Source organism: Epinephelus fuscoguttatus, linkage group LG8 (genome assembly GCF_011397635.1).
Source record: "Epinephelus fuscoguttatus linkage group LG8, E.fuscoguttatus.final_Chr_v1".
NCBI classification, from domain to species: domain Eukaryota; kingdom Metazoa; phylum Chordata; class Actinopteri; order Perciformes; family Serranidae; genus Epinephelus; species Epinephelus fuscoguttatus.
Genome location: NC_064759.1, coordinates 15,083,487 through 15,111,356, shown reverse-complemented (window position 1 = coordinate 15,111,356; position 27,870 = coordinate 15,083,487). Strand labels below are relative to the sequence as shown.

At 40.3% G+C, this 27,870-nt stretch overlaps 2 protein-coding genes across 4 annotated transcripts; both read left to right on the top strand.

The window, feature by feature from the left end:
• The first annotated feature begins 4,015 nt into the window (after positions 1-4,015).
• Positions 4,016-8,117, top strand: LOC125893207 (transmembrane protein 100-like). Of its 2 annotated transcripts, none has more exons than XM_049583765.1 (2): positions 4,016-4,159; positions 6,291-8,117. In XM_049583765.1, exon 2 carries the CDS (start codon positions 6,361-6,363, stop codon positions 6,793-6,795), a length of 435 nt encoding a protein of 144 aa, XP_049439722.1. In that variant the 5' UTR covers positions 4,016-4,159; positions 6,291-6,360; the 3' UTR covers positions 6,796-8,117. The 2 variants fall into 2 exon arrangements, with proteins under 2 accessions (XP_049439722.1, XP_049439723.1); XM_049583766.1 differs by having other exon boundaries at positions 6,271-8,117.
• Positions 8,118-8,578: 461 nt separating this feature from the next.
• si:dkey-17m8.1 (C-Jun-amino-terminal kinase-interacting protein 3) lies at positions 8,579-26,940 on the top strand. Of its 2 annotated transcripts, none has more exons than XM_049583278.1 (28): positions 8,579-8,705; positions 10,656-11,044; positions 11,132-11,326; positions 11,453-11,573; positions 11,755-11,825; positions 12,399-12,463; positions 13,457-13,529; positions 13,622-13,791; positions 13,939-14,219; positions 14,627-14,684; positions 14,879-15,031; positions 15,147-15,189; positions 15,332-15,459; positions 15,595-15,648; positions 17,034-17,168; positions 17,323-17,419; positions 20,784-20,870; positions 20,969-21,016; positions 21,168-21,309; positions 21,465-21,507; positions 21,604-21,684; positions 21,840-21,907; positions 23,187-23,335; positions 23,425-23,596; positions 24,501-24,614; positions 24,711-24,809; positions 24,926-25,012; positions 25,809-26,940. In XM_049583278.1, exons 2-28 carry the CDS (start codon positions 10,946-10,948, stop codon positions 25,925-25,927), a joined length of 2,952 nt encoding a protein of 983 aa, XP_049439235.1. In that variant the 5' UTR covers positions 8,579-8,705; positions 10,656-10,945; the 3' UTR covers positions 25,928-26,940. The 2 variants fall into 2 exon arrangements, with proteins under 2 accessions (XP_049439235.1, XP_049439234.1); XM_049583277.1 differs by having other exon boundaries at positions 17,287-17,419.
• Positions 26,941-27,870: the final 930 nt, after the last annotated feature.

The following is a 27,870-nucleotide window of genomic DNA, read 5'->3' as shown; positions in this document are numbered from 1 at the left end:
TTACACCTAATTAATGGCAGGGCCACTTTGAGTGAGCTCCACCTTCTCATGAAAATATGATCACTTCTAGCTCCAAAAAACACGAGATGTGATGACAGCTGAAATGCCAAACTCAAGGCTTCAAAACAGAAGTCCACAAACAAATGGGTGACATCATGATAGCTACGTTGATTATATTAGACAGTCTATAGTTTTGTCTCTTTTTTGCAAAATGAATTACAATCAAAATACAAGTGTAGGGAGGTGGAGAGAGAGTCTGTAACCATAAGTGTACAAAAATAGCAATTACACTTAATGGATATAGAAAAGGCAACCAGATGGTGATGAAGAAGGGAAAAAGAGCAAGAATGAAAATGAAATGATTTAAAATGGGCTGGATTATTTACACAATATTGTTATGCAGTATGTGAATTATTAACATGATATCAATATTTCATTTTTAGATATCATGGTTATCATCAAGACCAGTTAACACCCCTTGGCCTGCCAAATTCTTCTTCTCTTTAGCCTTTTTGGTCCAGTCTTGACTTTTCCCTCCACACAGTATTGTTTCATGTACTAGAGGAGCCCTGTTATATGTACAGACTGATACAAACATGCACGCACATGACTTTGCCTTTATTTTCAATGGTTTGAAAGTTTCTACCCAGTACCATGTAACTTAGTCCCAGTCCTGTGGGCATTTCTCTGTATATGGTCTCCATCTTTATTGTCAACAGGAGGCGTCACAGTACATTAAACTCACTTCAATACACTTGGCTGACACATTTACATCATCAGTCTGTGTTCTGTGTGTCCGCTCTGATTAGACTGAAAGTATTATCTTGATTGTCTTAACTGCTGTTTCAGACTAACTCAGCATGGATGCGGGGGTGTACGGCAGAGTTTATGTGAGACAAATGTGTACAAGAGTGTGTATGTTGTAACAGGACATGTGGAAGTACAAGTTGTTATCTTGTCAGCTTACTTAAGAGCAGCCTGTTTGTAGGTAGACTGCAGGGATAGATGTTGTTTTGCACCTGTTATCTTTAATGCAGTCGGCATGAGTCAGACTAGTTTGGACTTCATTTGCACAAAGAGGTTACCAAACCAAACTGATGGCGTATCTAATTAGGCTCTCAAAGACACCATGAATTCTTAGAAGCCGTAAGAAGGGCAGACGCTGTTGTAGTCTGGTACAGAGACCCTCAACATACGTGTTCCAGGTCAGCGAGCTCTCAGTGAGTCCATCTATTGGATTACTGCTGACCTGCCCCATCCCACCCAATCCAGCACTAGCCAATTACCATCACCATCATCCTGTGAGTGCCACAGCCAATAGCATTACCCCTCCTCTCCACAAAACACCCTGTGATACCTGACCTGTACCCTGGGCTCGACTAATAGCTAGAGCTAAAGCAAGCAAAGGATTTGTGTGCAATGTTTTTCTGCTTGTGGTGAAGGTGAGGATTCATGTAACGTGGATGCTGAAGCACAATCTTTAGCAACTAAGCACAATAATGACACTTATTTAATAAAGGAATGATAACACGTTATAGCAGCTTTTACAGTGCTTTGCAACAATAACCAGGATATATATTTATTTTGCAGGCTGTAACCTCTAATACACATTAAAAATAGTGCAGTGACAGGTGAAAGTTTCGTGGTAGTAGAAGTCAACACATCTAGAAATATCTGCAATGAGGTCAATGACTCACCACTGGCAACATCCCAGTTGGCTGGGCAGCATTAAAGCCAATTAAATGGCAGTATCAAGCTTCACCTGTGTGACAGTATCAAACCAGGAGCCAACTCAGTGTCAGCACTGACATATACACTGTAAATCTGCCTCACTCGGTGTACACAGATCAGGCCCATGCATCCATGTGTTTCTGCCACTTGGTAGGAAAACCAAGCAGCATTCTTCAGTTTCTTATTTGTGTAGATCAGTGGTTCTCAAGTGGTGTGATGCAAACCCAGGTGTGCCGTGAGATTTTGTGATAACCATACATTGTTATTGCAATATCCAACTTGACCTATATAAAGTTATATATGAATTTTTAATTGACTGTATCAGTATGTTGTGCACACCCATTTCCTAATAAAGAGGCGAACTATACCTAAAAAAATAAATAAAAATAATTCAATTTAATTTAATTTAATTAAAAAAAAAAACCTTCACAGGGGAACCTATTTCACACATGGGAATAATAAGTGTGTGACACATCACATTATCTTACATTATTTACTGTTTGGATTCTGTTACTGTGTCACTGGTGCTTTGATGTAATTTGAAAAAGTTTCAAGTGAATTTTTAAAACATTGTGTTAGATATTTAGTGAGCAATAGTTGGTTGTCAATTGTTATTTGATATTAGTAAATAAATACAAACATTTATGTCGTGATAAGAGTGATAACACACATGATAGAGGCTACTGTACACAGATATTTATACAGGTGTGCCTTGGGCACAACATTTTTGAAAACCACTGGTGTAGATTATGAACCATTATTTCCAGTACACAACTCTATTACTTGAGTCAAAGTATAGATTCTCCTGGTCAAATTTTACTCTAATACAAGTGAAAGTTGCTGAGTCAAATTGTTATTTGAGTTAAAGTACTGGAGTATTTGCTTTAAAAACAAACTTAAGTATTCAAAATACTTTTTAAAAAAAATAATCTCAGAACTTAATGGCTCTAAAACAAACCACTGAATGCACCAACTTGCTGGTAGAGCCTGTAGAATTGTCAAAAGAGCTCCAGCAACACTAATGGTATGAAAAACAACTTTATTGACCGACGCATTTCAGCTTGTGGCCTTCATCAGGGTCATCCCAGAACCTGCAGAATTAAAAGCTTGTTGAATTTGCTGCCTATAGACATGCCCATAGGACCACACATCTCCATCTGCTGCCATAGCCACAGTAACAGGTCATAACCAAATACAACTGCTGATGATGATGATCTCTCCTCTCTACCTGTCTCTACTTATGAGCTGCCCAGTGTGAGTAGTGCATGTGCGAGGTAGAAGTACGGGAACACCACTATAACAGTACAAAACTCTCAGTCATCTTCCTTCCTGATCATATTTCAAGATAGTCATAATGTCGAATAGTATGGAAGCACATTTCCACCAGTGTGATGGAAAATAAGATTGTGTAAGTCATTATAATGATATATATATGTATTTTTTTAATGAAAATGATTATTTAGTATGGTTAAATATTGAAAAAAATCTCAAAATAATGTCTTGGTATCTCAAAATAATAGGAATGTTAAAGAATGACTTAGTCTCTTTTCTCATTATTTTGAAATACTGAATCATTATTTCGAGAAAGTTTCTCATTATTTTGAGATAAGTCATTATTTTTGAGACACTAAATCACTATTTTGAGATGCTACAACATTATTTTGAGAGAGTTTGTCATTATTTTCAGATTCTAACTCATTATTCTGAAAAAAAGTCTGTAATTATTTTGATTTAAGTCATTTCGAGTAAGATCTTTGCTATTTTGAGATACTAACTCATAATTTTAACAATGTTTCTCATTATTTTAAGATACAAAGTGATTATTTTCAGACATTTCTTGTTGTAATGTCCTACAGGATCCTTTCTTTTAATCACACTGGTGGAAATGGGCTTCCACTTCCCAAATTTTTAGAAGTAAAGCACTGATGAAATAATGTGCACTTCACCACCAGAGAAATAGGAATGCTGAACAGGAAAATGTTTTAAAAGAAGAAAAACCCACTTTCAGCCCAAACAATGCCTCTGTGCCAACACAACTCAAATCTTAAGACTGACAGAGAGAGGAAAAGAGGAAGGGAGTTGTTCCAAGATAAATATCTGGTAATGGGTTATAATGAGGCTTAATGACGGACAAGAGCTTCCTACTGAACACGAGGAAAGAGAGGAACAAACAAGTGGTGACAACAATCTTCACAATTGTGTCCACCATCTTGTGAGGCCTCATGTTGTGACGCATACGAGTGGGTAACAGCACTTAGGGCCCCTGCTCACATTTCGGCACCCATTGTCCAGAGAGAAAGTCAGCAGCACTTTTACCCTTTCGCTAAAATCTCTCACATACCTGGACAAGAAATAATCACATGAATGATTTTAAAGGACCTTTTTTAACAGTTTCTATTCACATCTGAGCTCCTGATTCAACGCTGAGGTAAGCACTGCTGTACTTTTTATATACATGTACAACATTTTAGTTTCTGATGTGAGCAAGTCTTTTAGTCTTTCATATTCTGTCCCATCAAAGAGATTAAAAAGTAAAGATATACACCTGGGGAACTTGTGATCTTCATTTCAGTTTAGAATTTAGAAATTTAGTGGGTTTGAGCAATTTTGTTTGCATGACATGATTTTACGATAGATCTGTTGTCCACTGGGTTAAAGAGAGTAAGATTTATGTTAAAGGGTAAGTTCGACATATTATATATTTCTACCTGGACCCTATTTTCCCATGTTTTAGTGTCAAAGTGACTGATGGGGACAATAATCTTTGAAGTCTTTGCCAATGACATGCTCAGATTATCATTCTAAGTGTCTGACAACATTTCAGAAATGATCCTACAGAGATAGACCTCTTTGATAGAGTGAGATCCTGCCCAGAAATAACTATCGCTAAACCCACTGGGTTCTGTTTAGTCAAACAGTCATTTTAGTGTGTATAGAGGCAGCATATTTTCACATCTACCTGAGTGAATTAAGAGTTAATTGTAACCAAACCACAGTCGGTGATTGTTGGAACAGTGAACAGACCAACCAAGACGGTTTTTGTGAGTTTTATTTATTTATTTTTTTTCCACTTTTAATGGGGATGGCATGGTGGTGTGGTGGTTAGCACTGTCGCCTCACAGCAAGATGTTTCCTGGTTCAATCCCAGGAGGGAGCCCTTCTGTGTGGAGTTTGCATGCTCTCCCCGTGTCAGCGTGGGTTTTCTCCAGGTACTCCAGCTTCCTCCCACAGTCCAAAGACATGCAGGTTAATTGGTGACTCTAAATTGTCCATAGGTGTGAGTGTGAATGGTTGTCTGTCTCTATGTGTCAGCCCTGCGATAGTCTGGCGACCTGTCCAGGGTGTACCCCACCTCCCCAGCCCCTCCACGACCCCCAAGAGGATAAGCGGTTACAAAAATGGGTGGATGGATGGACTGTTATCCAAGGATAAAATTAATATTTAATTACTGTCTGCAATGGTCTCGCTCAACATGGCCCCTTTTAAAAAATTCTTGTTCCCATCACTAAAGCCTTGTTTCCACCGAGCAGCACAGTACGGCACAGTTCAGTTCAGTATGCTTTTTTTCCCCGTTTCTACTGTGCAAAGTTGTGGATGGTACCAATGGAACCGTTCTGTACCGTCCCCATTTTTGGTCCCCCCTCTGTTGGGGTACCTAGCACACACTTGGAGAAAAAAAAAAGCTTGTCGGAGCGTAGTTCCTGTGGGCTCCGTCAACACTAAACCTCTGAGCTTGCCTGAGAAGGACTAAATGTACAAAGCTGCTATTTTTAAATATCCCATGGAGAGAGACTCTCACTGCAGCCTGTTTTATTTTGTTCTGAAAATGGCGGTGTGCAGCCTCGTTCTGTGGACGATGAACAAGGTGTAGACTTCCATCTGTGTCACCGCTGATGAGGAAATACAGCAAGTGACATACGGTGCAGTGAGTGACAACAACTCCGCCCACATTTAAGGGTACTGTTTGCAATTAAAACACCAGGGTCTAGGTACCCTGTCTGAAGGGTTACTTTTGGTTCCAAAGGACCCATACCGAAAGTGTTTGGTGGAAATGGGGCTTAAGACACAAAACATGGGTCCAAGTTTAAAAACACTGAACTCACCCTTTAAGGCTTATCGCAGTTATGTAATTTCCAATATTTGTTGGTTCCATGTAAAAAGATCTCACTTGTATTTGTTTCTAAACCTTACTTAAGTTGCTGTGTATCTTAATTCACCTCAGCTGAAATGCTTGGACTTATTTTGGTTGCCCATCAGTGGGTCAATCATTACATAATTTGTGCAGCAAAACAATGTTCACACCCACACATCTTTAAACTGTAGTGGAGAACCCAAAGATACCCAGCTATTAGGCTGTATTTTTAGGAAACGTGTAAATAATGCACTGGACATCTTTGGTGAAATATAATGATGTGGTTTGAATATTTCAGTTGCTGTAAACATAGCTTCAATAAAGAGTTGGAATAAGATGATTTTTCCAATCTTATAAAAAGTTTCTTAAATAAAAAGTGAAAACTGAATGTTAAATTTTTTAATCAGGTCTATATGTCATGTTAAAGGAGCAAAGACAAAGAGGAAGCTGCAAGCAAAATCACTTTTGACCGTCTGACAAAGGAATTAAAACCAACCATGGCGAACAAGCTGGAAACGCTCGACCCATCAACTCTATCAGACGCCACCTCTACCGTCACCTACGACCCCAAATCTCAGACAGTGACCTTACCAGAAGGGGTCGTCTCTGTGGCGGGCATCACTGTGATGACCGGGGGTGTCGAGCTGTCCTGTGGGTCCTGCATGCTGGCCTTTGGTTTTTGGGGAACTCTAATCGGCTTCAGTTGTGTAGCTGTGGGGCTGTGGGACCAACTGAACCAGTCTAAGGGAGGAACCTCTCACTTACTGGCACTGGGACTTGTGATTCTGGGCCTCAGTTTTGCTGTGGTGGGAAGTGTGGTGGCGTTTTACCTCCTGACGAGGAAGAAGAGAGAGATGAAAAGAGGGGAGAGAGAAGACGGGAAAGAAGTTCTTGTAGAGAGTGGGAGGGTGATTAAAAAAGTCACAGTTTGAAGAAGAATTATTGACAAGTCTGCACAAAACTCTGAACGGACTGTTCTGCAAATATCATACCAGACAGAAAATGCGTTCTGCTCTTCACTCATGATGGATACTGATGAATACTTTATTTTTGATACCTTAAAGGACTAGTTTGTAGGATTTAGTGGCATCTGGTGGTGAGATTGTAGATTGCAACCAACTGAATACCCCTCAACCCCCCCCCCCTTTCAAGCTTGTAGAACCTACTGAAGCCTCAATATAAAAACGTGAAGTTCGTAAAAACTCTTTTGACAAGAACATTTCACTCAAAAAACCTGTTTTATTAATAATATTCAAAAATTTAAATTCCTCTAAAAAACAATATATAACTAATTTAATGTAATCAATTTACTCATTATCTTAGCTGAATATTATATTCATAGAACAAAATACTTTTAAAAAATTGCCCCCATGTGCTTCTTTCAAGAATTCTATCTAATCTAGAAAAATATCATATCATAACAATGTCAAATTTTAAAATATGTAATAAAAAACTGACCAAAATGAATGATTTATGCATATCCTACAACTTTACGACCGATTTGGTAAACCCCTGTGTGTATGCACATACTCGTGTCTTTTTTATTTTTCTCATTTTGTTTGGTTTTGTATGATTACATTTATACCTGGAGATTGTGTGTACTTGTTACATTATTTTCATGTATGGTTTATGATCATTGTTTTCCACTTTATGTGCAAACTGAATGTGTTAACCACTGGGTGTATTGTATGGGAACTTAATACAAAGTTCAAACGATGAATAAATGAGTAAAACTACCACTAATAATAAGAATAAAAACATTTAAAAACTTTGCTGCAATGTTGACAGTCTTGGAGAGCTTGTTTTTGCTCTTCACTGAACTGTTAATGTGCCAGTAACGGTTGCTACTTGTACTTCAACTAAAAATACATTTTTAAGCAGCTATATAGGTATTATGTTGTACGTAAGCTGACCCTTTAATGTAAATAATTGTTGGGGTGAATATAAAAATGTAGAGACTATATTGTCATGCTTTTTAATACACTGCAGACAAGGAGATGTGAATAAGCAAGGCTTTGTTATTTTAAAGGATATTAATGCAGGTCAACAGAACAGAAACCAACAACTTCATCAGAAATCAAAGAGGGGCAGAAAGAAGAAGAGGACTGAGAGGGGGTTAATGTGTTAGTACCTCCATCTGCTGGAATTAAAATGAACTGTACTTCATCCACAGACATTCCTCACTGTGATTTACTGTACATGTTGTTTCCTTCTGTCCCTCACTGTGTGAAATTATAAATCAACCTTTGTTCAAGCTGGTTTCGTGGTGATTATTTTACAGCACATTTGTATGTAATAAAACAACAAGGCTTTGCAATGATGTCTTTATAAAAAGACTGGCTCAGCTGTTTCCTTTGCTTTTTAACTTGGCACCTGAATAACTTCACCTACACGACCTTTGCACAATACAGACATTTAAACTTCCTGATACTATTGTTATCACTTAAAGTGACATGGTAAAGAGACCAGCCACTTCTCAGGCATGTGAAGTATTTCTCCAGGTATCAGCCTCGGCCGTGTGTCACTCAGATCACCTGACAGTCCGCTGCAACCTTCTTGGTCACGTGTCAACGTTCAAGTTTCAGGAAACTTTTTTTTTCCTCCTCTGAAAACAAACCTGCCCACGTCCCGCCTCCTCTTCACTCCCATTGGCTACTCTGACAATTTCAGCGCTGCGATTGGCCGAATCGAGTACATGTCTGCGCACGTCACAATCAAACAACACCTCCTTCTTTAAACTCGTTTATGTGTAATTGATATCGTCCCCGAAGAAAAACGGCTGGAGTTACAGTGTTTTGGGGGGACAGTGAAATGAAAGTTAACGGAGGAGTCAGCCGTTAAGGTGAGTTTGTCTAACGGCCGCCGAACGACGCGACGACTCGGCTTGTTTTATAGTTAAGTTACAACTTTGTAAAGTTGCTGCCAGAGATCTCTGAAGGTGTCCACTGTCAGTCATGTTACTTATTTATACAGTATTTCAATTCAGCTGTGACGTTTCCAACCGTTGTTTATTCCTCTTTGCTAACCATGAAGGCTAATTAGCGACACATATAACCTGTTAGTGTCTTTAAGCTGTCATGTTAGGTTGAGTGTTTACATTTAACCGTTTGAATTTCTGTATGCTATTTGTGGTGTTCTCACATACTGTCCCTCCGTGCTGCACATTACATAATCCTCATTAGAGATACACAAGTATTTAACAGAGACCCACCAACTCCTTAGGTTAAATGCCAGAGGGTCTTTAGAGCTCATTAGTGAGACTGCACAGCCAAAAACTAAAATAAGAAAGTAGCTACATGCAACTTTGGAGCTACACCCTTTCATTACACACCTTGCCAAATATGTATGATAACTAACCAACATCAGTTAAGCTGCTGTTTATTTTCTTAATCATTTAATCATTTTGTCCACAACATGTCAGGAAATAGTTAGAAAAATGTCCCATCACATTTCCTGAAGCTCATGGTGACACTTAAGGTTGCTTATCTTGCTTGGAAGTCAAAGGATGAGTCGATTGGTCCATTGACAAAAAATAATTCATCCATCCATTTTCATCCGCTTATCTGGGGTCGGGTCGTGGGGGCAGCAGGCCAAGCAAAACACCCCAAACATCCCTCTCTCCAGCAACACTTTCCAGCTCTTCCTGTGGGACCCCAAGGTGTTCCCAAGCCACATTAGATATGTAATCCCTCCAGCGTGTTCTGAGTCTGCCTTGGGGCCTCCTACCAGTGGGATGTGCAAGGAGTACCTCTAACAGGAGGCATCCTGATCAGATACCCGAACCACCTCAACTGACTGCTTTCAACCCGCAGGAGCAGCGGCTCTACTCCGAGCTCCTTACCCTATCTCTAAGGACGCATTCACACTGGCGCTATTTGGTCTGTTTTAAACGAACCCTGGTCTGCTTCCACGGATGGCTCGGTTTGTTTGGAGTGGTGTGAACGCTCATTCCAACTCTGATGTGGACCAAATGAGCGAACCCTGGTCCACTTGAAAGTTGGGGGTCTTGGTTCACTTGCAAGTGAACCCTGGTGCATGCCCTGAAGTGAACCAAAGAGAGGAAGTGACGTAGAGCGCAAAAACATTGCAATCAGCATTTTTCACATTTATTTGAGATATTATTGAAAAAAACAATTATTTCAGAAATTATCTGGCAAAATAATTTGTGTTTTGTTTTGTTGTTTGATTTGTCCAACTAACAGTCCAACATATATTCAGTTTACTGTTACATAAGATGAAATAAAGCAGGAAATACGCCAGACTGAGAAGCTGAAACAAGGGAATGCTGGGCGTTTTTGTTTGAAATTGCTCAAATGATTAATTGTTTATCAAAGTAGTTGTCAAATTATTTTAAAATGTATTTAACCCACAGAAATACACACAACTAACTTGTGTCTGCCTTTGAAAATAGTGACTTTTAAAAGAAATCCCTCCAGACATGAGTGTGTGTAAACTAAACTGTACATTTGTCTGTAAGTCTGACACACTCTAAAGTTACTGATCTTAAAGAAATGTATTTTGAGTGTAAAACCAACCATTGGAATTTAAAGTTCATCCCTAATTGCTGTTAAATAAGCCACGTTAGTCACAGATTATTAAAGCAGAGAGCCACATGACCATGTTCAATCATTTACAAGCTTATGGTAATTAGTTGGAAAAGGGGGCAAAAATGCATGTCTGAGCTTGCACATTGCACAACACAGTTGACTGTCCGTCTGTTATTAAACTAACTGCAGTGTGGAGGAGATTATCATTATTATATATGATTATATTTTCTTCTTTTCTCTCCCAGGATGGAGCCTAAAACACCCCCTGACATCAGATAAACTCCACAGCACAGAAACAGCTAGATAAATGCAGTCTGAGATGATGCTGCCCTTGTCGAGGATGAATGGAACATGAAGCTGTGAAGGATGGGTGGTGCTGGTGTCAGCAGAAATGTTAGAAAGCCAGATAAACTAGTTGTAGTAGAGGAAGTATAGTCAGGAGAGCAACAGAATTGTCTCACAGAGTTGTAAAATCTACCTTCAGTGTGATTTGGGGAACCTGTTTGAACAGTTTATGCAGTAAAGCAACAGGCAGATGGATTACAGTGAGAGAGTGCTGTGTGGGTCAGGGGAGGTGGAGCTGGACCCAAACATCGTGAGTGAAGAGGCAGGGAAACTGTACTCAGAGTTACAGGTAAAGCAGCTCTGCAAGTTTTTTTGTCTCCTTTCTATACAGTTATTTTCTGAATCGTCGTCACTCTGCTGCTTTGCCCCATCACAGACTGTTATTGAGGCCCATGGCGAAGGTGTGGTGGAGTCGCTGGTGCCCATATTTGTGTGGGTCCTGGAGGGGCTGGCCAGCTGCAAAGCCCAGTTGAGGGACAGGGAGGAGGAGGCAGAGAGGGAGAAAGCTGAACGAGAGGAGCTGCTGGAGAGATACCAAGCGGAGAAGGCACTCAGGAAAGACTGTCAGGAGGTGGGGACTGATGGAGTTGTGTTCATATAGTGTGGCATACCATGATTTAGATTATGTGCATTTAAAGACTATAAAAGTAGGTACTTGTCTTTGCTCAGAGGTGTTAAAGTGATCTGTTTTCTTCAGCGGTATCTGGAGCTGGATGACCAAATTGAACAAGAGAGGAGAGCCATGAGGGGGAGAGACAAGGAGCGAGAGCGGCGTGAGAGGGAGCTGGAGAAGAAAGCAAGAGAGCAAGCTGACCAGTGTGAGTATCTGAGTATTGATGGTGACAAATGGCATATTAGCCTTCCAGTCATCCATCTTTCTTTTGCATGGCTTGACTAGATACATTTTAAATGCTAAAGTAGAGCTACAGTTATAAAGTTTTTAGTGGAACTGACTCAGTAGACCATAATTCTAAAGCTATATGTTATGTTTTCTTGCAGTGGTGGCCTTGGATGAGCAGAAGGCAAATCTAAGTAGAGAACTGAGCACACTGAGGCTCACTCACAACAAGGTCAGGGCCGACTGTTTAGTCTCTTGTATCACAACACAGTGACTTATTAACATCATGTTTTAATATTTAAGGGCTGCACAAGTAATCAGATATTATTCACCGCCACAATTTTATCTTCCTACAATTAAATAGATCCCCTCTCATATTAATGTTTTAAATACATGCTCTGCTCATAAACATCGTTTTACTCGGTTGCATTCTGTAATGGTGTATTTATTTTTAGCTAGCCTATATTTTGGGCATAACTTTAATTATATTTTGCTTTTGAGAGATGCACTGAAGGTGAAGAAGAAATGTTTATATTTTCTTTCTCAGAGATGCATTGTGAGTAAGGACCAGTCTTATTTTGATGTACATATCTTTTACATTTGCAGGAATGAGCACATGTGACAGCACAATAAAATTATTTTGGCCTTAAAATCAATGAATAATCAAGCTAAATAATCTCAATCTCAAAATTGATGAAAATAATCATGACTCTCGTTTTAGACATAATTATGCAGCCCTTAAAATATTTACCTGTTTTTTGTCTCTACCCTGTTTCTTACATATCCCTCATGTTCTCTCCTTCAGCTGGCCCACACATATCGAGAACTTTTGGACAAGAGAAAGGATTCTGAACGAGACTCTCCTCTAAGGTTGTTCTTATTCAGCTCTTTTTTTTATCTATAACTTATTTCTCATGCTGTAGACTGTGTCTCACACATAAAGACTTAAGTATTTCATGACAGCAGCTTCATTTTGAACTGTACACAAGCTACTGTGGGCCATAGCCAACAACATAATCAAGATATCCCACTCTTAACCTGTCTTGACATAGGATATTGACCCCCATTGGGACATACTAACTAACATTTCTGAGCTTAAATATATACAATGCAGGATTGTTGGTTACTGTTGGTAGACAAGTGAAAGTGAAATCCAACCCCAGATTCACTCTCGTTTCATGTTTTGCTTTGTTGTATTTGCATTTTTGTCTGTGCTGTGTCTCTAAGATGCCTGCTGCCAGGTCTGACACCTGTTTGTCAACTTTTTATAAAGCTACGACTTCACCTGAGCACTGTGGTTTTATACACCTATAAATGTCTTGAACACAGAAAATAAGAATAAAATAGGACAATAAGGCAGAAGACAGAGTCTCTGCAGAAAAATACACCACCACAGGATTTTTTAAGGAAAATCTTGCATAGTGTATCTCAATCCATAACAACTGAATAACATAGCAGTGTCTCTGTTTACCTTTTAGTAGTATACGAAGTACAGTATGTACGTTATGTAACTAAAAGATGTCAGTCTGCAAATGTAAATTGAGTTTTGCTTTTCAGCAATGCTTGGGAAAGCACTTAAAAATTCTCATGTTTTATTGGTTTTAAGACTTTTATATAAGGTGGTTAACTTGTTAGCAAGAAAACTATAATTTTATCTTGAGCCTTTGTCTTGAAAAAAAAGGTATATAATGGTAATTTTAAATATAAAATAGCTTTTGTTGGTAGGTTTTGATCAAAGGTTGCAGGCTATAATTCAGTGATGTTAAGAATGCTGCAAGAAAGTGTTGCAAAATGTTTTGAAAGATTGAAACTGTTTGTTTAATTGAATTGTCCTAACTGTGTTATGTTGCATGTTGTATTTAGGAATCATCTGCGTCCCAAGAACGCTGAATTTCCATCCAATCATGTCCCATCAGAATCCAGTGTGAATGAAAAGGTAAACAAATTCTCTCTTTACACATATTTCAAACTATTTTTAAAGACAGTTTTGGCAGAGAAGTAGCTGTTGTTTCCTTCTCTTTTTCCCAGATAATTCAGAGACCACATTCACAGTCTGGTCCTCCCTGTTTGGAAGATCTAGTAGCAAAGAAGGAAAAGGTGATCGACACTGTAGTAAAGCCAGCTGCAGATGAGTTTATCAATGACATCATAAGCTCCACTCCCGAGCTGAGGCAATTTCACGGCAGCATGAATGCAAGGTAATAATCTGGAACCATAAACTACATTTTGTCAGATGGAGATTTCAGTGAAAAGCATGTGTAGTCATTAACTAAACCCAAGTTCACCTCAGCTCATGTTCACAGCAGAGCACATCGTTCCTTATCTTTCATTTGCATCTCCATCAGCACCCCGGTTAAATTGAATGCCAAAGAGCTGCCAAGAGGGACCAGCGTGCAGGACGAGATGAGGGAGGCAGAGGAGAAGGATCGTAAAGAAGAAGAGGTGGAGGGTGGGGAGAGGCAGGAAAAGGATGAGAAGGAAGAGGAGGAGGAGGAGGAGGAGGAGGAGGAGGAGGATGATGATAGCATGGAGTGGGAGCTGCGCAACAATGACTCTGTGTTCTCTGAGCTGTCAGAGCTGAGTCGGGATTATGTGGAGAGCGTTGACCGAGGGGCCAGCATCAGAGGTAAAGTCACACATTCGTAGAGCTTTTTCACAAATAAGGTCGATGTACTTTCACTTCATCTTAACCAGAGGTTTAGTTCATGCTTACAAAATGCTAACTCCCCAGGAATTAGCCAGTTATCATTTGCAGAAACAATGCTTGTGTTGTGCTGTGTGCAGCACTGAAGCACAGAGTAAGTGGTCACAGACATCAGGGTGTGAGAAACTATTTATACCCTGCTAACATGAAGTGCAAGTACATCAGTGAAAACGTCTTTAAGCCATTAGTTTCAGGTTTACTTCCTTTTTTACTGATTTGCACCTTTTCATGTAGCCATTTCCTGTTGGATGTGAGTGAGGATTAAATATATTCTTCTCTCAGTGTTCTTTGTGTGTTCAAGCATTTTTCACACTTTCTTTTCTGTGTAGGCAGTGCAGACCAGTTTGAGGAGATTCTTTCTCAGTATGAGGAACTGAAAGTCACCCAGTGAGTCCTATATTTAATCCTCTCTCTTTATTATGACTAGTCCAGCATGCGGGGGATTTTCCAAACACTTTGGTTTCTTGCTTCAGTACAAACAAATCAATAAAAGATAGAAGATACTGTTGTCACAAATTTGTTGGAACTGTTGTCCTCATAATCTTTAATTATTCATCTTTTACTCCGGATTCTGTTTTCAGTGAGTTAGTAGACGCTGCCCGCAAAGCCTTGATATCTCGGGTAGTCGAGCTCACTGACGACCGGTCAGCTCTCAAACTGGAGGTGACCTCTCTTCAGGAAACAGTCTCAAGACTGGAGGGGCGGATGAAGGAGAAGGAGGAGGAAACAAAGAGGTGGAGAAGATTGTTCTAGATATTTTCCCATCATAGTCTTGTTTGTTGATTCACAGTCTCTTTGGAACAATAACAATACATTAACTTTGTGATTTATATCCACTATTTTTCATAGACTTAGGAAAGACCTGGAAGCATGCCAATCTGAGGATCCTGATGTAAGAGGAGTTTATTCATCATTTTAATTTACTGTATCACGCAGCAGCAGTAGCACTACATTTGTAAAGCTTTTTTAAATTCAGTAACCTCACTGTGTTAATTATGATCACCACATTAAACAGCATGAATCTCTCCACTCAGGCCTCTCTGCCCACCTCCATGCGCCACTTCTCTCGCTCTGAAATGGCTCGTGTGGTCATGGAGAAGAACCAGTACAAGCAGCGTCTGTTTGAGCTGCAGGAGGCTGTACGACGTAGTCAGACACTCAGGTAATTAGACCACTGAGCCAGCATAGTATATTTAAATACACTATGTCAGTTTTGATAGAGAATTATGATTGTGCAGTTGTGTTTCCGGTTTTTAATCTCCTATCTGATTTAGCGTTTGTTTTTTCTTCTTGATAGAGCGACAAAGGCGGAGAGGCTGACAGAGGACAAAAGGTTGAGTGTTTGGAGAAAGTAAGTGTTTGTCTTGTCTTATTATACTGCATACCCACCCTCTTGTCAGTTATAACTGCAGTAGAGTTAATGTCCTCATTACAGAATGTTGGCTGGTGCAGCCTCCGAGGGTGTCTGGTTCCTGTGTTACTGTGTGCCAGATGATAAACAGATAGTAAATCTGCCTTGTGATGCTCATAAACTGTTATTACAGATTACTTTAAAGATCCCCTCTACTCAGGATGTGTTTATGTCCCCTAAAATGTCTGATATTTACTTTACTGTGACCATCTTGTATCTGTGCAAAGTTTGTCACTAGAGAGGAGTTTTCACATTCCTTTCCCAAAGTCTGAGATTTGAAAGTACACCGAGCAAGCAATATAAAAATCTCAGCCAGACGGAATACATCTTTCTGCAAACTTTAATTAGACCTTTGGTGTAAGATTACGTAATCACAATGTGACAATGTGAACACACTGTAACATTGTACGTTTTATGACCACTGACACTGTGTCAGCCGCTACCAGTTGCAAGCAAATAAATACAGCTAACTACACTTGTCATGCTGATTTGTCTGCTATTTGCTGATATGAGTGCACAACAAGCTCCTCATCTGAAGCTGGTTCTGACACAGACTCAAATATGTGTGGCTGAATCTCTAAGATGTTTTGTTTAGCAGCAAGCAGTGGTTGTTGGGCGGGGAGCAAGGCCAGATCCAGAATTTCTTAATGAGGAAGAAACAGTAGATGGGCTTCCAGACCCTTTTCAGATATATTTTTTTTTAATTTTGTAGTGGGAGAACTATGGGAAACAAAATATTAATCATAGAAGAGTATTTGTACATACTTAAAAACATGTCTGGAGGGGAACTTTGAAGCAAACCAACAAAGAATGGAAAAAATATGCTATGTAAGAAAAACAGTTGGGATAACCAAGATATGAGGTTTGCCAGGTTGCCTTGGCCTCCTGTTGATAGGGCAGCTTGCAGTCCATAAACACATTAAAATATCAAATATAAAAGCAGTGGGAATGTAGCGTTGTGGCAGTCTGATTTTAAAATAGCCACAGAAATAACTACAGTTAAAAGGTCCGTTTAGTTTGATGAACTTTAATATGCAAAAGTTGGAGCTCAGAAGAGTTACATGAAGGCAGACAGGCCGCTCCTTGAGTATCCTGTAAAGCAACCTCAGTGTTTGAAAAGGTAAACAGTGTTAGCACAGCGGTACATGCCTGAGAGGGAAGAACCTTTGTGGCTTTTGGATTCATGTTGAACCTGTCTGTAAAGCTACACACATGGACACAACATGGAGCTGTAGAAATAAAACTGCACATTTGGTAACATGCTGAAGTCAGGTGTTTTTGATGGTCTGTATAAAATATTGTGTGTTTTTTTTCTTTAATTAAAGGTTCAACCGTTTGTTCGGCCTGTCCAGAGAGCCCTTAATCCCGCCTCCTGCCTCTATATTCGCCCTGCCAACTTCTCCATCGCTCACTCGCTCTCCTTTGGAGTCTCCACCGGTTGTCAGTCAAACTTATGCTGAGTAAGCGAGTGTTTCTGGGCGTGTCACTCTTTCATATGCTCTGTCATTATTTGCAACAAATTCGAATCATTAAAAAACGCTCAGTCGAGCTGATTAACAGTAAAAGCATTCTCTCTAGATCTGCTTCTCCTGCTGCTGTCTCCCCTCGTGTCAGGAGGAGAGAACTCTACAAAGAAATTCGCTCCCACATCTGGGGTTCACTCGGAAAACGGCAGATACACGGCTGGAGCACACCGCTGGCTAACACACAGGTAGCAGAAATCCACATATAGGTACACAGGAATGCAGCAGTCTGAGTGGGAATTTTGTAGAGTACATGATTTTAAATGGGCCCAGAATGCTGCAGGGTTGATGTCTTTTTTGTAAGCTGATGTGGAAGTTAGCATCTCAAAAGCTAGTGGGATGCATGCATGGGATGGATAGTGGGTGGCATGACTTCAATGTTGCTGCACATGGAAATGCTTCAGAATTCATACATGGGGTATTTACTGACGTATTTTATGCCATAGAACAAAACATAACAACATACTTGAAAGATTTTGACTAGCTTTGTATCATAACAATGTAGGTAGAACGTGTAAATTAACTGTGGTAAACTTCACCCCATCATACCAGCACCCACATCTCCCTGTTCATTCAGTCGATCTAAAGATTGTTCTTCCTCATTTTTGTGTATAGAAGCGGATCGAGAGAGAGGGGCACCCTCCTCCCTCTCTCAAACTCAGACCAAATTCCAATCAAACTATAAAGCTAGGCAGCGCTGATCAAATATACAGTGGTGGAAAAAAGTTTTTGGACACCCTTAAAATTTTACACAATCTCAAATATTATCATGAAGTATTTGTGGAAAAATCTTTTTTGTGTTCCAAAAGGTGTGGCTGCATTAGACAGATAGAAACAAATACAAATTATATTTTTTTGTTTATTGTTTACAAGAAAAACTAACAAAACTAACAGTTTCAATATGTCAGTTCTCAACATTGTCGGTATCAAAGTCAACAAATAACAGAGAATGTGTTCAAAACTGAACAAAAAATAAATAAACCATCACATCATCAAATTAATATTTAGTGGTCCTGCCATTGGCACGTAATAGAGCTCTAATCCTGGCTGGCATGTTCCCCACGAGCCTTTCACACTGTTGAGGGGTAATCTTGTCCCATTCTTCTTGAATTACTGCTTTTAATTCTTCTAAATTCTTTGGTTTATGCTTTGAAACAGACCTTTTGATAATCCACCACAGATTTTCAATGGGGCTCATGTCCGGGATTGAGCTGGCCACTCTAAGACCTGGATACTGTGCTCCTGCAGCCAAGTTCTACTGGCCTTGGATGTGTGGCAAGGGGCATTATCTTGTTGAAACATCCAGTTTTTACCTCGACGGAACAGTGCACGCACAGAAGGGAGCATGTGGGTTTCGAGAATGGTACAATACTTGGTTCAGTGTTCAATGTGCCATCACAGACAGTGAGATGACCAACACCAGCAGCACTCATGCATCCCCAAACCATGATACTGCCTCCACCATGCTTGACAGTAGGTACTGTACATGCTGGAGATAATGCTTCGCCTGGCCTTCTGCGTACCCTCACATTAGTAGGAGGAAGATAAAGCTGGAAACTGGACTCATCTGACCACAAAATCTTCTTCCAATTCCTGGCTGTCCAGTTCTTGTGTGCCTGGGCCCAACGACGCCGGCTTAACCTCTGTCTCTCATTGATCAGGGGCTTCTTGATAGCCTTGTAGGACCTTAAGCCATGATCTAAAAGTCGGCCACGCACAGTGCGGGTGGAACACTGGACACCAGTTTGGTTTGACCACTACTGCTGAAGCTCCTGTGATGTCATTCGGTTCTGCCTGCACATGCGGATCAGGATGCGGTCATTTCTTGCTGAAGAAACCCTTGGACACCCAGATCTTGGTTTGTCTTCCAAGCTGTTGGTTCGTCTGTATTTCTGCAGACTGTATCCAACTGCTGAAGGACTGCATCTGCACTTCCTGGCTATCTGGCCGCAGCTGTACCCTTCCTGGCTGAGAATCTTTATCTTCAGGCGTGTTTCCTGCGTTAGGTTCCTTGTTTTAGCCATTTTTGTGTCTGAAGAACTTTCAAATGTGCTGGCTTTATGTAGACACGAAGCTTGGCAACAAAAATTGTGTCTTTTAATAAAAAGAACGACCTTCATCACTGGTACCAAAATGACCCAATACTCAAAATTTCTTATGTATTTTTATGGAACCAATCAATTTTAAGTTTTTAATGGCTTTTTTAGGATTTATTTAGTATTTTGGCTGTGACTGTACTAAAAGAAATTGAACTTGAAGACCTAAGAGTGATTCTTAATGCAATATTTCACAAATGCATGGGGTGTCCGAAAACTTTTTTCCACCACTGTAAACCAAGATTCTGTTACTGTATTGCCTATTTCATGCCTAAAACAGTTTTCAGAAACATGTTTTGGTGCACTGTTTAAAGGTTCAGTGTGCAGAATTAAGGAGGATATATTTGCAGAAATAGAATATTTATATAATTCATATGTTTTCTTCAGTGTATAGTCTCCTGAAAAAAAGAATCGTGTTTTTGTTACCTTCGAATGAGCTGTTTATAAATACATACAGAACAGGTCCTTGTCCATGGAATCCGCCGTGTTGCATCCCCATGTTTCTACAGTAGCCCAGAATGGTCAAACCAAACACTTGACAGGGCCATTTGTGTTTTCACGTCAGCCAGCATAGTTAATAGCCCCTTTGTGACGAGCTGAACAGCATTGAAAAAAACAGTTATTTGTAAGGAGATGACGAGACCTCTGCAGAAAATTCAGCTCTCCTTGAAAACCTCCCAAATATCTGAATCTTATGTTATCAGAGACAAAAGGTGAGCAGGTAAAGGTAAGGTGCTGGGCTGGCACCCCCGACTGCAACAAGCCAAACATTGTAAAAACTTCCTGAACAATGAACACTGAGGGAATTCTAACTGCGAGTTTACACTTGGCACATGGGAGAAATTTCGGCTGTTTGCAATCTATAATCTCACCGCTAGATACCAATAAATCCTACACACTCCTTCTGTAACTGTAATATGAGATTGTTTGCTATCAGCTGGCCACCATATTGCTTTGGGATGGGCAGCTGGCATTACGTTCCCAATCAGCAGGAGGGTTTATTGGCCTGCTCAGTGCATCCTTGTAGTTGTAGGTTTTCTACCTCTTGAGCAAAAGCGAATGCCACAGCCCCTTTTCTCTGTTTCCTCTGCTCATGTAGCACGCATTTCAAAAGTATATCTTGTGCATAGACAGCCCAGTTTTGTGAAAAGACCATCTCTCAGACAGTGAAATACTTCTTAAAGCTTGTATTAACCACAGACCCTACTTCAAGCACGAAACTAAAAACCAATTAACTCCAAGACAAGGGAACCGAAAGTGCAAAAATGCTAACTCATTTCAGCGTTTTCCATTTTAGGACTCATTCCTGCAGCATTCTTTGTTCATCTGGCTTTTATTAGTCTGTGTGCGAATTGTGCATTTATGTTACCATCTAGCATTTACTTGAACTAAACCAATGAAAATATCTGGACGTGTACATTTCTGCAATCCTGCTGATTATCTGTCCTCATTGTAGGAATCCCAAGAACCCGTCCCGGAGCCGAAGGACGTGCCTGTCCTAATGCAGCTCAGACTGCTGGATCACAGAGACTCCACAGCTAAGGTAAATCTTTCCACTGCAAAACTCTTCAAAACAAGAACCTAGCAGCCTTTCACGTCACGCCTCCGGTACATTTAAACAAAACTTATTTTTCTCTGCAGCTGAACTGTGCGGTTGCAGTCACACCTGAGATCTCAGGAGAGGCCACGGTGAGTCTGTCATTATCCTGGTTAAATAATAACTGCAGTCATGCTCTAATCACCATGTACAATGCCATCCAACCATAACTAACACCACCCATGGACATGTTGTGTCATGTTGCTCATCTTTCCAAACTCCATATTCGTCCTTCTCTGCCAGTGTTCTGTGTGGGTAGTTTCTGGCCCCGCCTCCTGCAGCGATGTTACAGTGATTGATCCAGCACGGTCCAACACAGTACTGGATCAGTTCAGCCTCCCTCCCACAGCTCCTGCCCTCTGCCTCTGTGCTGTGCCTCCCATAGGTCAGTGCCAGTACAATGGGCTGCAGCAGCTGCCTAAAGACAACTTTCCTAATGTGTATTGTTCTCATATTATCCCCTTACGCCTTACTGATAACTGGAAACATTTGGAAATCAACACTGCTTACTTCCTTTCCTCTCTGGTCTTGTTATGTCAGGTGACACTGCAGGAACTGTGTGGATTGGAACTCAGGAAGGAAGGTAGTGTGTGCTGGATGACGCCCTCTCTGAGTAAAATGCATGTTGGCAAAGCACTCTGACTCTAATCCCCCTCTTGTTTCTCTCTCTGTCTCATAGTATACTGGTACACTCAGCCTCTGCTGGCAGGAGGCGCTGTCTGCAGTCTGTTTCTCTCTCAGAAGGCATTCACTCGCTCTTGTGAGTTCCATCTGCTCTGTTTGAAACATATTTGTATTCATATTTAACTATTAGCATTTAATTATTGTATATTATAATGTAACATTAAGTTATCTTTGTGTCGTCATCCAGAGATCTTTGAAAATAAGCTGCTTTTTGTTGATTCAATCTGACAGGTATTCCCAGGGTCAAGTCATTGCTGGTTTAGCTGATGGGACTTTAGCATTTTTTTCACACAGTTCAGGTAATGTCTCTCTGTTCTTCTCTTTATGGTAAAGAGTCTCAGTTAATCAGTGCATTCGTCACAGAACTTAAAGGGCAGCTCCATTATTATTATTGTCATTATTATTATTATTATTATTATTATTATTATTTCATGAGTTTTTTATATCATTTTGTTCTTATGTATTAAGTTCTAGCATTTGGTCTTGAACTTTGGTCAAAGTACGTATGTTTCAGCATTAAAATGCAATTTTCCTAAGCCCTCCTAAAACCTTTTTCCCACGTGACCTGCCGTAGGTTTCTAATGATGAGGTTGCTACATATAAACCCCCCTGTCTGCCTAATGTGCCTCTTCCCAAGCCGTCTTTGAGAATTGTGTGTTATCGATCCTCCAAATAAGCTATATCCCTCTAAAAGCCCTGACACACCCGGCTGACTGTCGGCTGTCTGTCAGTGTCGAGCCATCAGTGAGAGCCTGTCGTCACAGTTTTTGTGGTGTGGTGTGTCACAGTTGTCACTAGTCTGTCAGTGAGATTGGCAGTTCAGCTTGGTGCACGAGAAGAGAAACAAAAAATGAAGAAAGCAAACAAATGATGTCTTGAATCTGCCCTGTCGGTCTTCCAATCTCCCTTTTTGAATGACGAATACAGGCTACCACAGCCTGCCGCTATGGGGAGTTATTTCCTCTCACACAGGCGCAGAATGTACGTGCTAGTTGGCAGTTAGCTGTAGTCTCTGCGGTGTATTCAGGTGCAACTTTGTGGCTGAGACACAGGCCACATGAGGCGACCCAACAGTTGGCTTTAGTTGCCACTAGTTATTTGATGGTTGGTTTGGTGTGTCTCAGCCTTGATCCGCTAGCCAGCACGGAAGCTGAGCAATGCTGCTGTGGACATCACTTTAGTTTGGATCTGGAAGTAACACAATGACACAAATTTAGACAATGACACAAGCTAATTGATCGAGGCAGCGGCTAACCAGCGACTTCCTGTGTTCAGCGATGAAAAATTAGTGTTTTTGTCAAAGGAGTCTGATGGCTTTGAAGAGAGCAATATAAGGGCTTCACTTCCTGGTGGGATAGGGCTGTGTGACGGCAAGGTTAAGTGGTAAAAATATTACATTGACTGTGGATAATTACCTCATACAACCCCTCAATCTAACCTATGTCACAACTATTTGCTAACAGCTAAGTGGGTAGTGTCATTTGGAAAAAAAAAAAAACTGGGGAAAAAAACCACAGATGGAGTCGACCTTTAATGTTTAGTGACAAATAACGAAGCAGTGAATGCTGTGATTTTCAGGTGGGTGGAATCTACAGTCACACTCACTGATGCCTCTTGGATCAAACCCTGTGCAGCCCATTCGCTGCTGCCTTGCAAAAGGTGGCCGCTTGTGGGTGGGATATTGGAACAAAGTCCACATGGTTGACATTGACAGTAAGAAGGTTGAGGTAAGAAACGACGGTGTTATTTACATTGTTAGCGTCTAATTTTCACGTACATCTTTGAACTTACCGTATCTCCTTATCTGACCCCACAGCAAACATTCTCAGTGTCTGAGCGCAGTGAGCAGCAGGTCCGTTTCCTGTGTGCCGGTGGAAGCGGTGTTTGGGCATCCTGCCGGCTTGACCCAATCCTCAGACTGTTTGACTGGTCCACAGGACGGCCGCTACAGGAAGTCGATTTTAGCGCTTTGGTCACTAAAACATTAGGTACTAAAACTGAATTTTTTCTTTTGTTAAAAATCATTTTTAAATGTGAAGTAATACATTTAGTGGAATCTAAGGTTTTACAGTACGTTTAATCATAGTGTAGTCATTTCTTATAATGTTAGCAAGCACAGTTTGAGCTCAAAGGAGCACTGCTCACACTAATAGTCATAGCTGGATGCTGACATCTTGTCGTCGTTACTACCTTTTGTTTCTCTGTTCTTGATTTTATTATTGGGGAGAGAAATTTCAGCCTGTGGTGTTTGTGAATTTACCTTTGCATGTGTTAAACTGTTATATTTTTAGCAGCCCTTGTGGCTTCAAGAGCATGTGCAGGTTCCTCTGTGGGTGTGTGGAAACAATTCATAATCAACAGACAAAAGGTCAACCTGCCTAAGTTAAAAAAATCCAAACAAACCATTTTTTGTATGTGTTTGTGTCAGGCAGCTTTGAGTGTAGCAGGGTGTCTGCAGGTCCTTTTTACAAGTCTTAAGATGTCTTTAATTCAGTTTTGTTTTACAAATATTAGACCTTAAAATTCATTAAATAGTCTTAGATTTTAAGATCTTCTGCGTGAATGCCCACATTTCTGATGTTTCAAATCTTGAAACCTACCGCTGAACCTAATACCATCTTTTTACTTTATACCTACATGTACCTGTTGGCAAAATTTAGATTAATCTCGCTGACTCTAAAAACCATATTCCAACATAATATAGTAACCTTTATACTTACCTGCAATGCTGGAATAAGAAAATGGTTATTCGTCCAAAAATCATTCTTAAATTTCATCATGAATTACCTCGAAAATGTCTTAAACAGCATTAAAGTGTCTGATGCCTTTAGACACCCAGATTTAAACTCGTTCCCTGCAGCTCAGCTAACATGCTTCTGTCTCCCTCTGTAGGCCAAGCCTTCCTGACACTCGCACCGCTCCAGATCTCATCTCTCACAGTCATCTCTGGCCGTCTGTGGGTGGGCACAGGAGGTGGTGCCATTTTCTCCGTCCCATTATCCATAAGTGAGTTTTATTTAGACAGAGAGTGTAAGCACTTGAATCTTACATTGTCAGAAATGTGCTCGTTCTAGTATTAATCATATTAATGACCATCTACAGCATCAGAGGATGTTTCCATCCCATATTGCACCATGCCGTCAGCTCAGCTGTGTTACCATGGGCATAGACAAGCTGTCAGGTTCATCATCGCTGCACCTGGTAAGAAACTAATTGTCTGAAGCATGCTAAACATTTTGATTCAGGGAGTTGTTTCAGAAAGCAGTTGCATGCTGTTGTTGTCTCGTAGTGAACGTGAAATCATCTTTGCCCCACAGCTTGTTTGATCGTCTCCCCTGGCTGCAGCACTACTACCTCTCAGTTTATCCTCAGTGGAGGAGAGGGCTACATTAACTTCAGGATTGGTGAGTTGAAGGAAAATACTGTAGTGTCAAATTGTTTAAAACTTGTCTGATGTATTCCTACTCTAGGTTGCATTTACTGACCGTTAAGTCCAGTGGTTCCCAACGATTTTCCCCGAGGGACCCCTTTTCTATCGTTGAATAAACTGACTTAAATGACATGTTTTATGGATATTTCATATTATATTCAGTGCATAACAATAACAGAACAGAACAGCTGATAAACTATAGGATTAATTCAAACAGTGAACATAGTAACTGCAGAAAGTTTGTGTAAAACAAGCAGTTTGGATGAATTTGAGCAGATAGTTTGCTGTGAATGTTGCATCAGTTTTTCTGACATTTAAAACTTTTTTTATTTTTACATTTCTCCGATTGTGTTTGTCCTTTTTAACAGTCATATATACCCTAGGGTTTCTTCTCCCTGATGCTAAACTTTAAAAATAAGAAGTGGTTCAGAGGTAGAGGGGGTCATCCACTAATGGGAAGATCGGCGGTTTGATCTCCGGCTCCTGCATGGCAAAGTATCCCACATGTCAAAGTATCCTTGAGCAAGATACTGAACCCCACATTGCTCTTGATAGCTGTTCCATTGGTGTGTGAGTGTGTTAAAAACTGAGTAGCAGGTGGCACCTTGTATGGTAGCCTCGGCCACCAGTGTATGAATGTGTGTGTGAATGGGTGAATGTGACTCGTAGAGTGGTCAGATGACTAGAAAGGCGCTGTACAAAGTTGGGAACCACTGCTTTATTCAGTGCTTTGTTTATGAAACCCCTGACTGAGCCGTCCACTCTTTCAGGCGACGATGCAAGTGAGGGATCGGTTGAGTTGTCCCAAGCTACACCTCAGCGGTCGGAACGCAGTCACATGATCGTCTGGCAGAATCCCACGCCCTCTGTGCCCAGCCCTGCCCTCTGACATGAATCATCTCCAAGTACTGCCCCGCTGGAATGAGATAAAGATGCAGCAGACATACTGTACACTGTGCACCAGCAAAGCTAGAAACATTGAAATGGTGCTTTCATGGAACTGAAGGAACCAGCGTTTCAATGTGGCAGTGATTAAAGTATCTTCTAAAACATATATGATATATGATACATGCTGTTTCATCCTTGTTTACCTCGTTAATTTTGTACATCTGTGTTTGGACTGGATTGTCCTGATGGATGTCGATGCCTTACTGTGTGCCTTCATCTGATGTTATATCATGTCTGTAACTGGTCAGTAATTCAGCTGCATGATTGTTCATAGCTCATTTTACCTTTGCACTAACATTCAGTCTCCCTGACGTACAGCTTTCTGATTCATTTTTCTGCCAGTGTTCATTCATATCTTCGTTCCATCCAGGTGGCACCAGGTCTTTCTGTCCTTCATCTTATGATCATAGAGTTTAAGTTAATACTGTGGCTGCTCGTGAAGCTGCTGTGTACATATTTTGTTGTTAACTGTGAACTGGAAACAGGTATAATTCTTCTCTCAGCGTAAAGACAATCAGACACTTGTTACGTCGTGATGCTGCGGAGACTGGGCATAACTTCTTTTGATTGTTTTTTTTTTCCTTCCTTTCAAACTCTCCCCTCCATGTTGCACTGTAGTGAAATTGCAAACTGCACATTTTAATTGTGTGATATCCCATCTTCTAAATGAGCTTCATCAGTGCTTGTCCTTAAAAATTATTTATTTTTTCAATATATTTTCCACCTTAATGTCTTTGGTTGTCTTAATTTGTTTTAATTTGATTTCAGAATGTTTTGTGAAATAAGGGCGATCTTTTTTTCTTCAAGTGTCCAATGCAGTATTTAAATGCACTCATGGTGATATCATAGCATCTCCCTACTATTCTTCTCATTAAGAAAATTAGGATGTGAGTATTCCTTCTGGCTCAACCTTGTGCAAACATGATTATTGTCATTAAATATGTCTTCAATGGACGTTGTGGTAATTTTTATTCTGAGCAGAAGTGTTGTAATCCAGTGCAGAAACCCAAACGGTCAGTGCGGGAGTCAAGACCACTTAAACTGAGACCGAGTCAATACCAAGAGCAGAGCAGTGTGAGTCCCACGCTGCATGACAATAAAATGTAGACCATAAAAACCATATGCACTCCTGAATCTGATCCGAGAGATCCACATTCCCATAAAAACACACAGAAAACATTTGAAGACTCTTCCTCATTCACTTTCATTGCCATACTGTATATATGTGCGTATGTTTACACGTACCATGTGTCTTGATAAAAAGACATTGCAGAGGTGAATTTTGTGTCGGAATTTGCCTTAACCATTCATTTTCAGCACTCCTTTTTCACACAGGCAACTTAGATGTCCCATAGTTGTGATTTTAACTGGTCTTGAATTAAAATCCTGAGTCCTCTTTGTCAGAGTGAGACAAAACTAAGGATGATTGGAGGTGATTCTGAGACAGAGACCTTTTAAAAGTGGTGTAGACCGATCTCGAAATACAGCTCTGCAAGTGTAAAGATGAACGACTTGACCCACTTGTTATCACCACATTACAAAATAAAAAAAATAATAACTCCAGAGTAGGGCTGGGCAATATGAAGACATTATATTGTATCATGATATATCGTCTTAGATTTTAGATATCATTGTATCATGATATAATAAGTGGGTTTTTCCCTCATTTTTAAGACAGAAATACAGTAAAGTGATGCCTTAACCCACTTAGTGGTTATATCCACATTACTGATTATTGATCAACAATCTCATTGAAATAATATTTTCTGCAACTTTTTTGTTTGCATCTGAGAGTATTTGGTAAGAAATATTGTTATGTTCGATTTTGTCTTCCTGTCCGAGCACTGATAAGGTGCGCTGGAGGAGATTTAAATATAAATATGT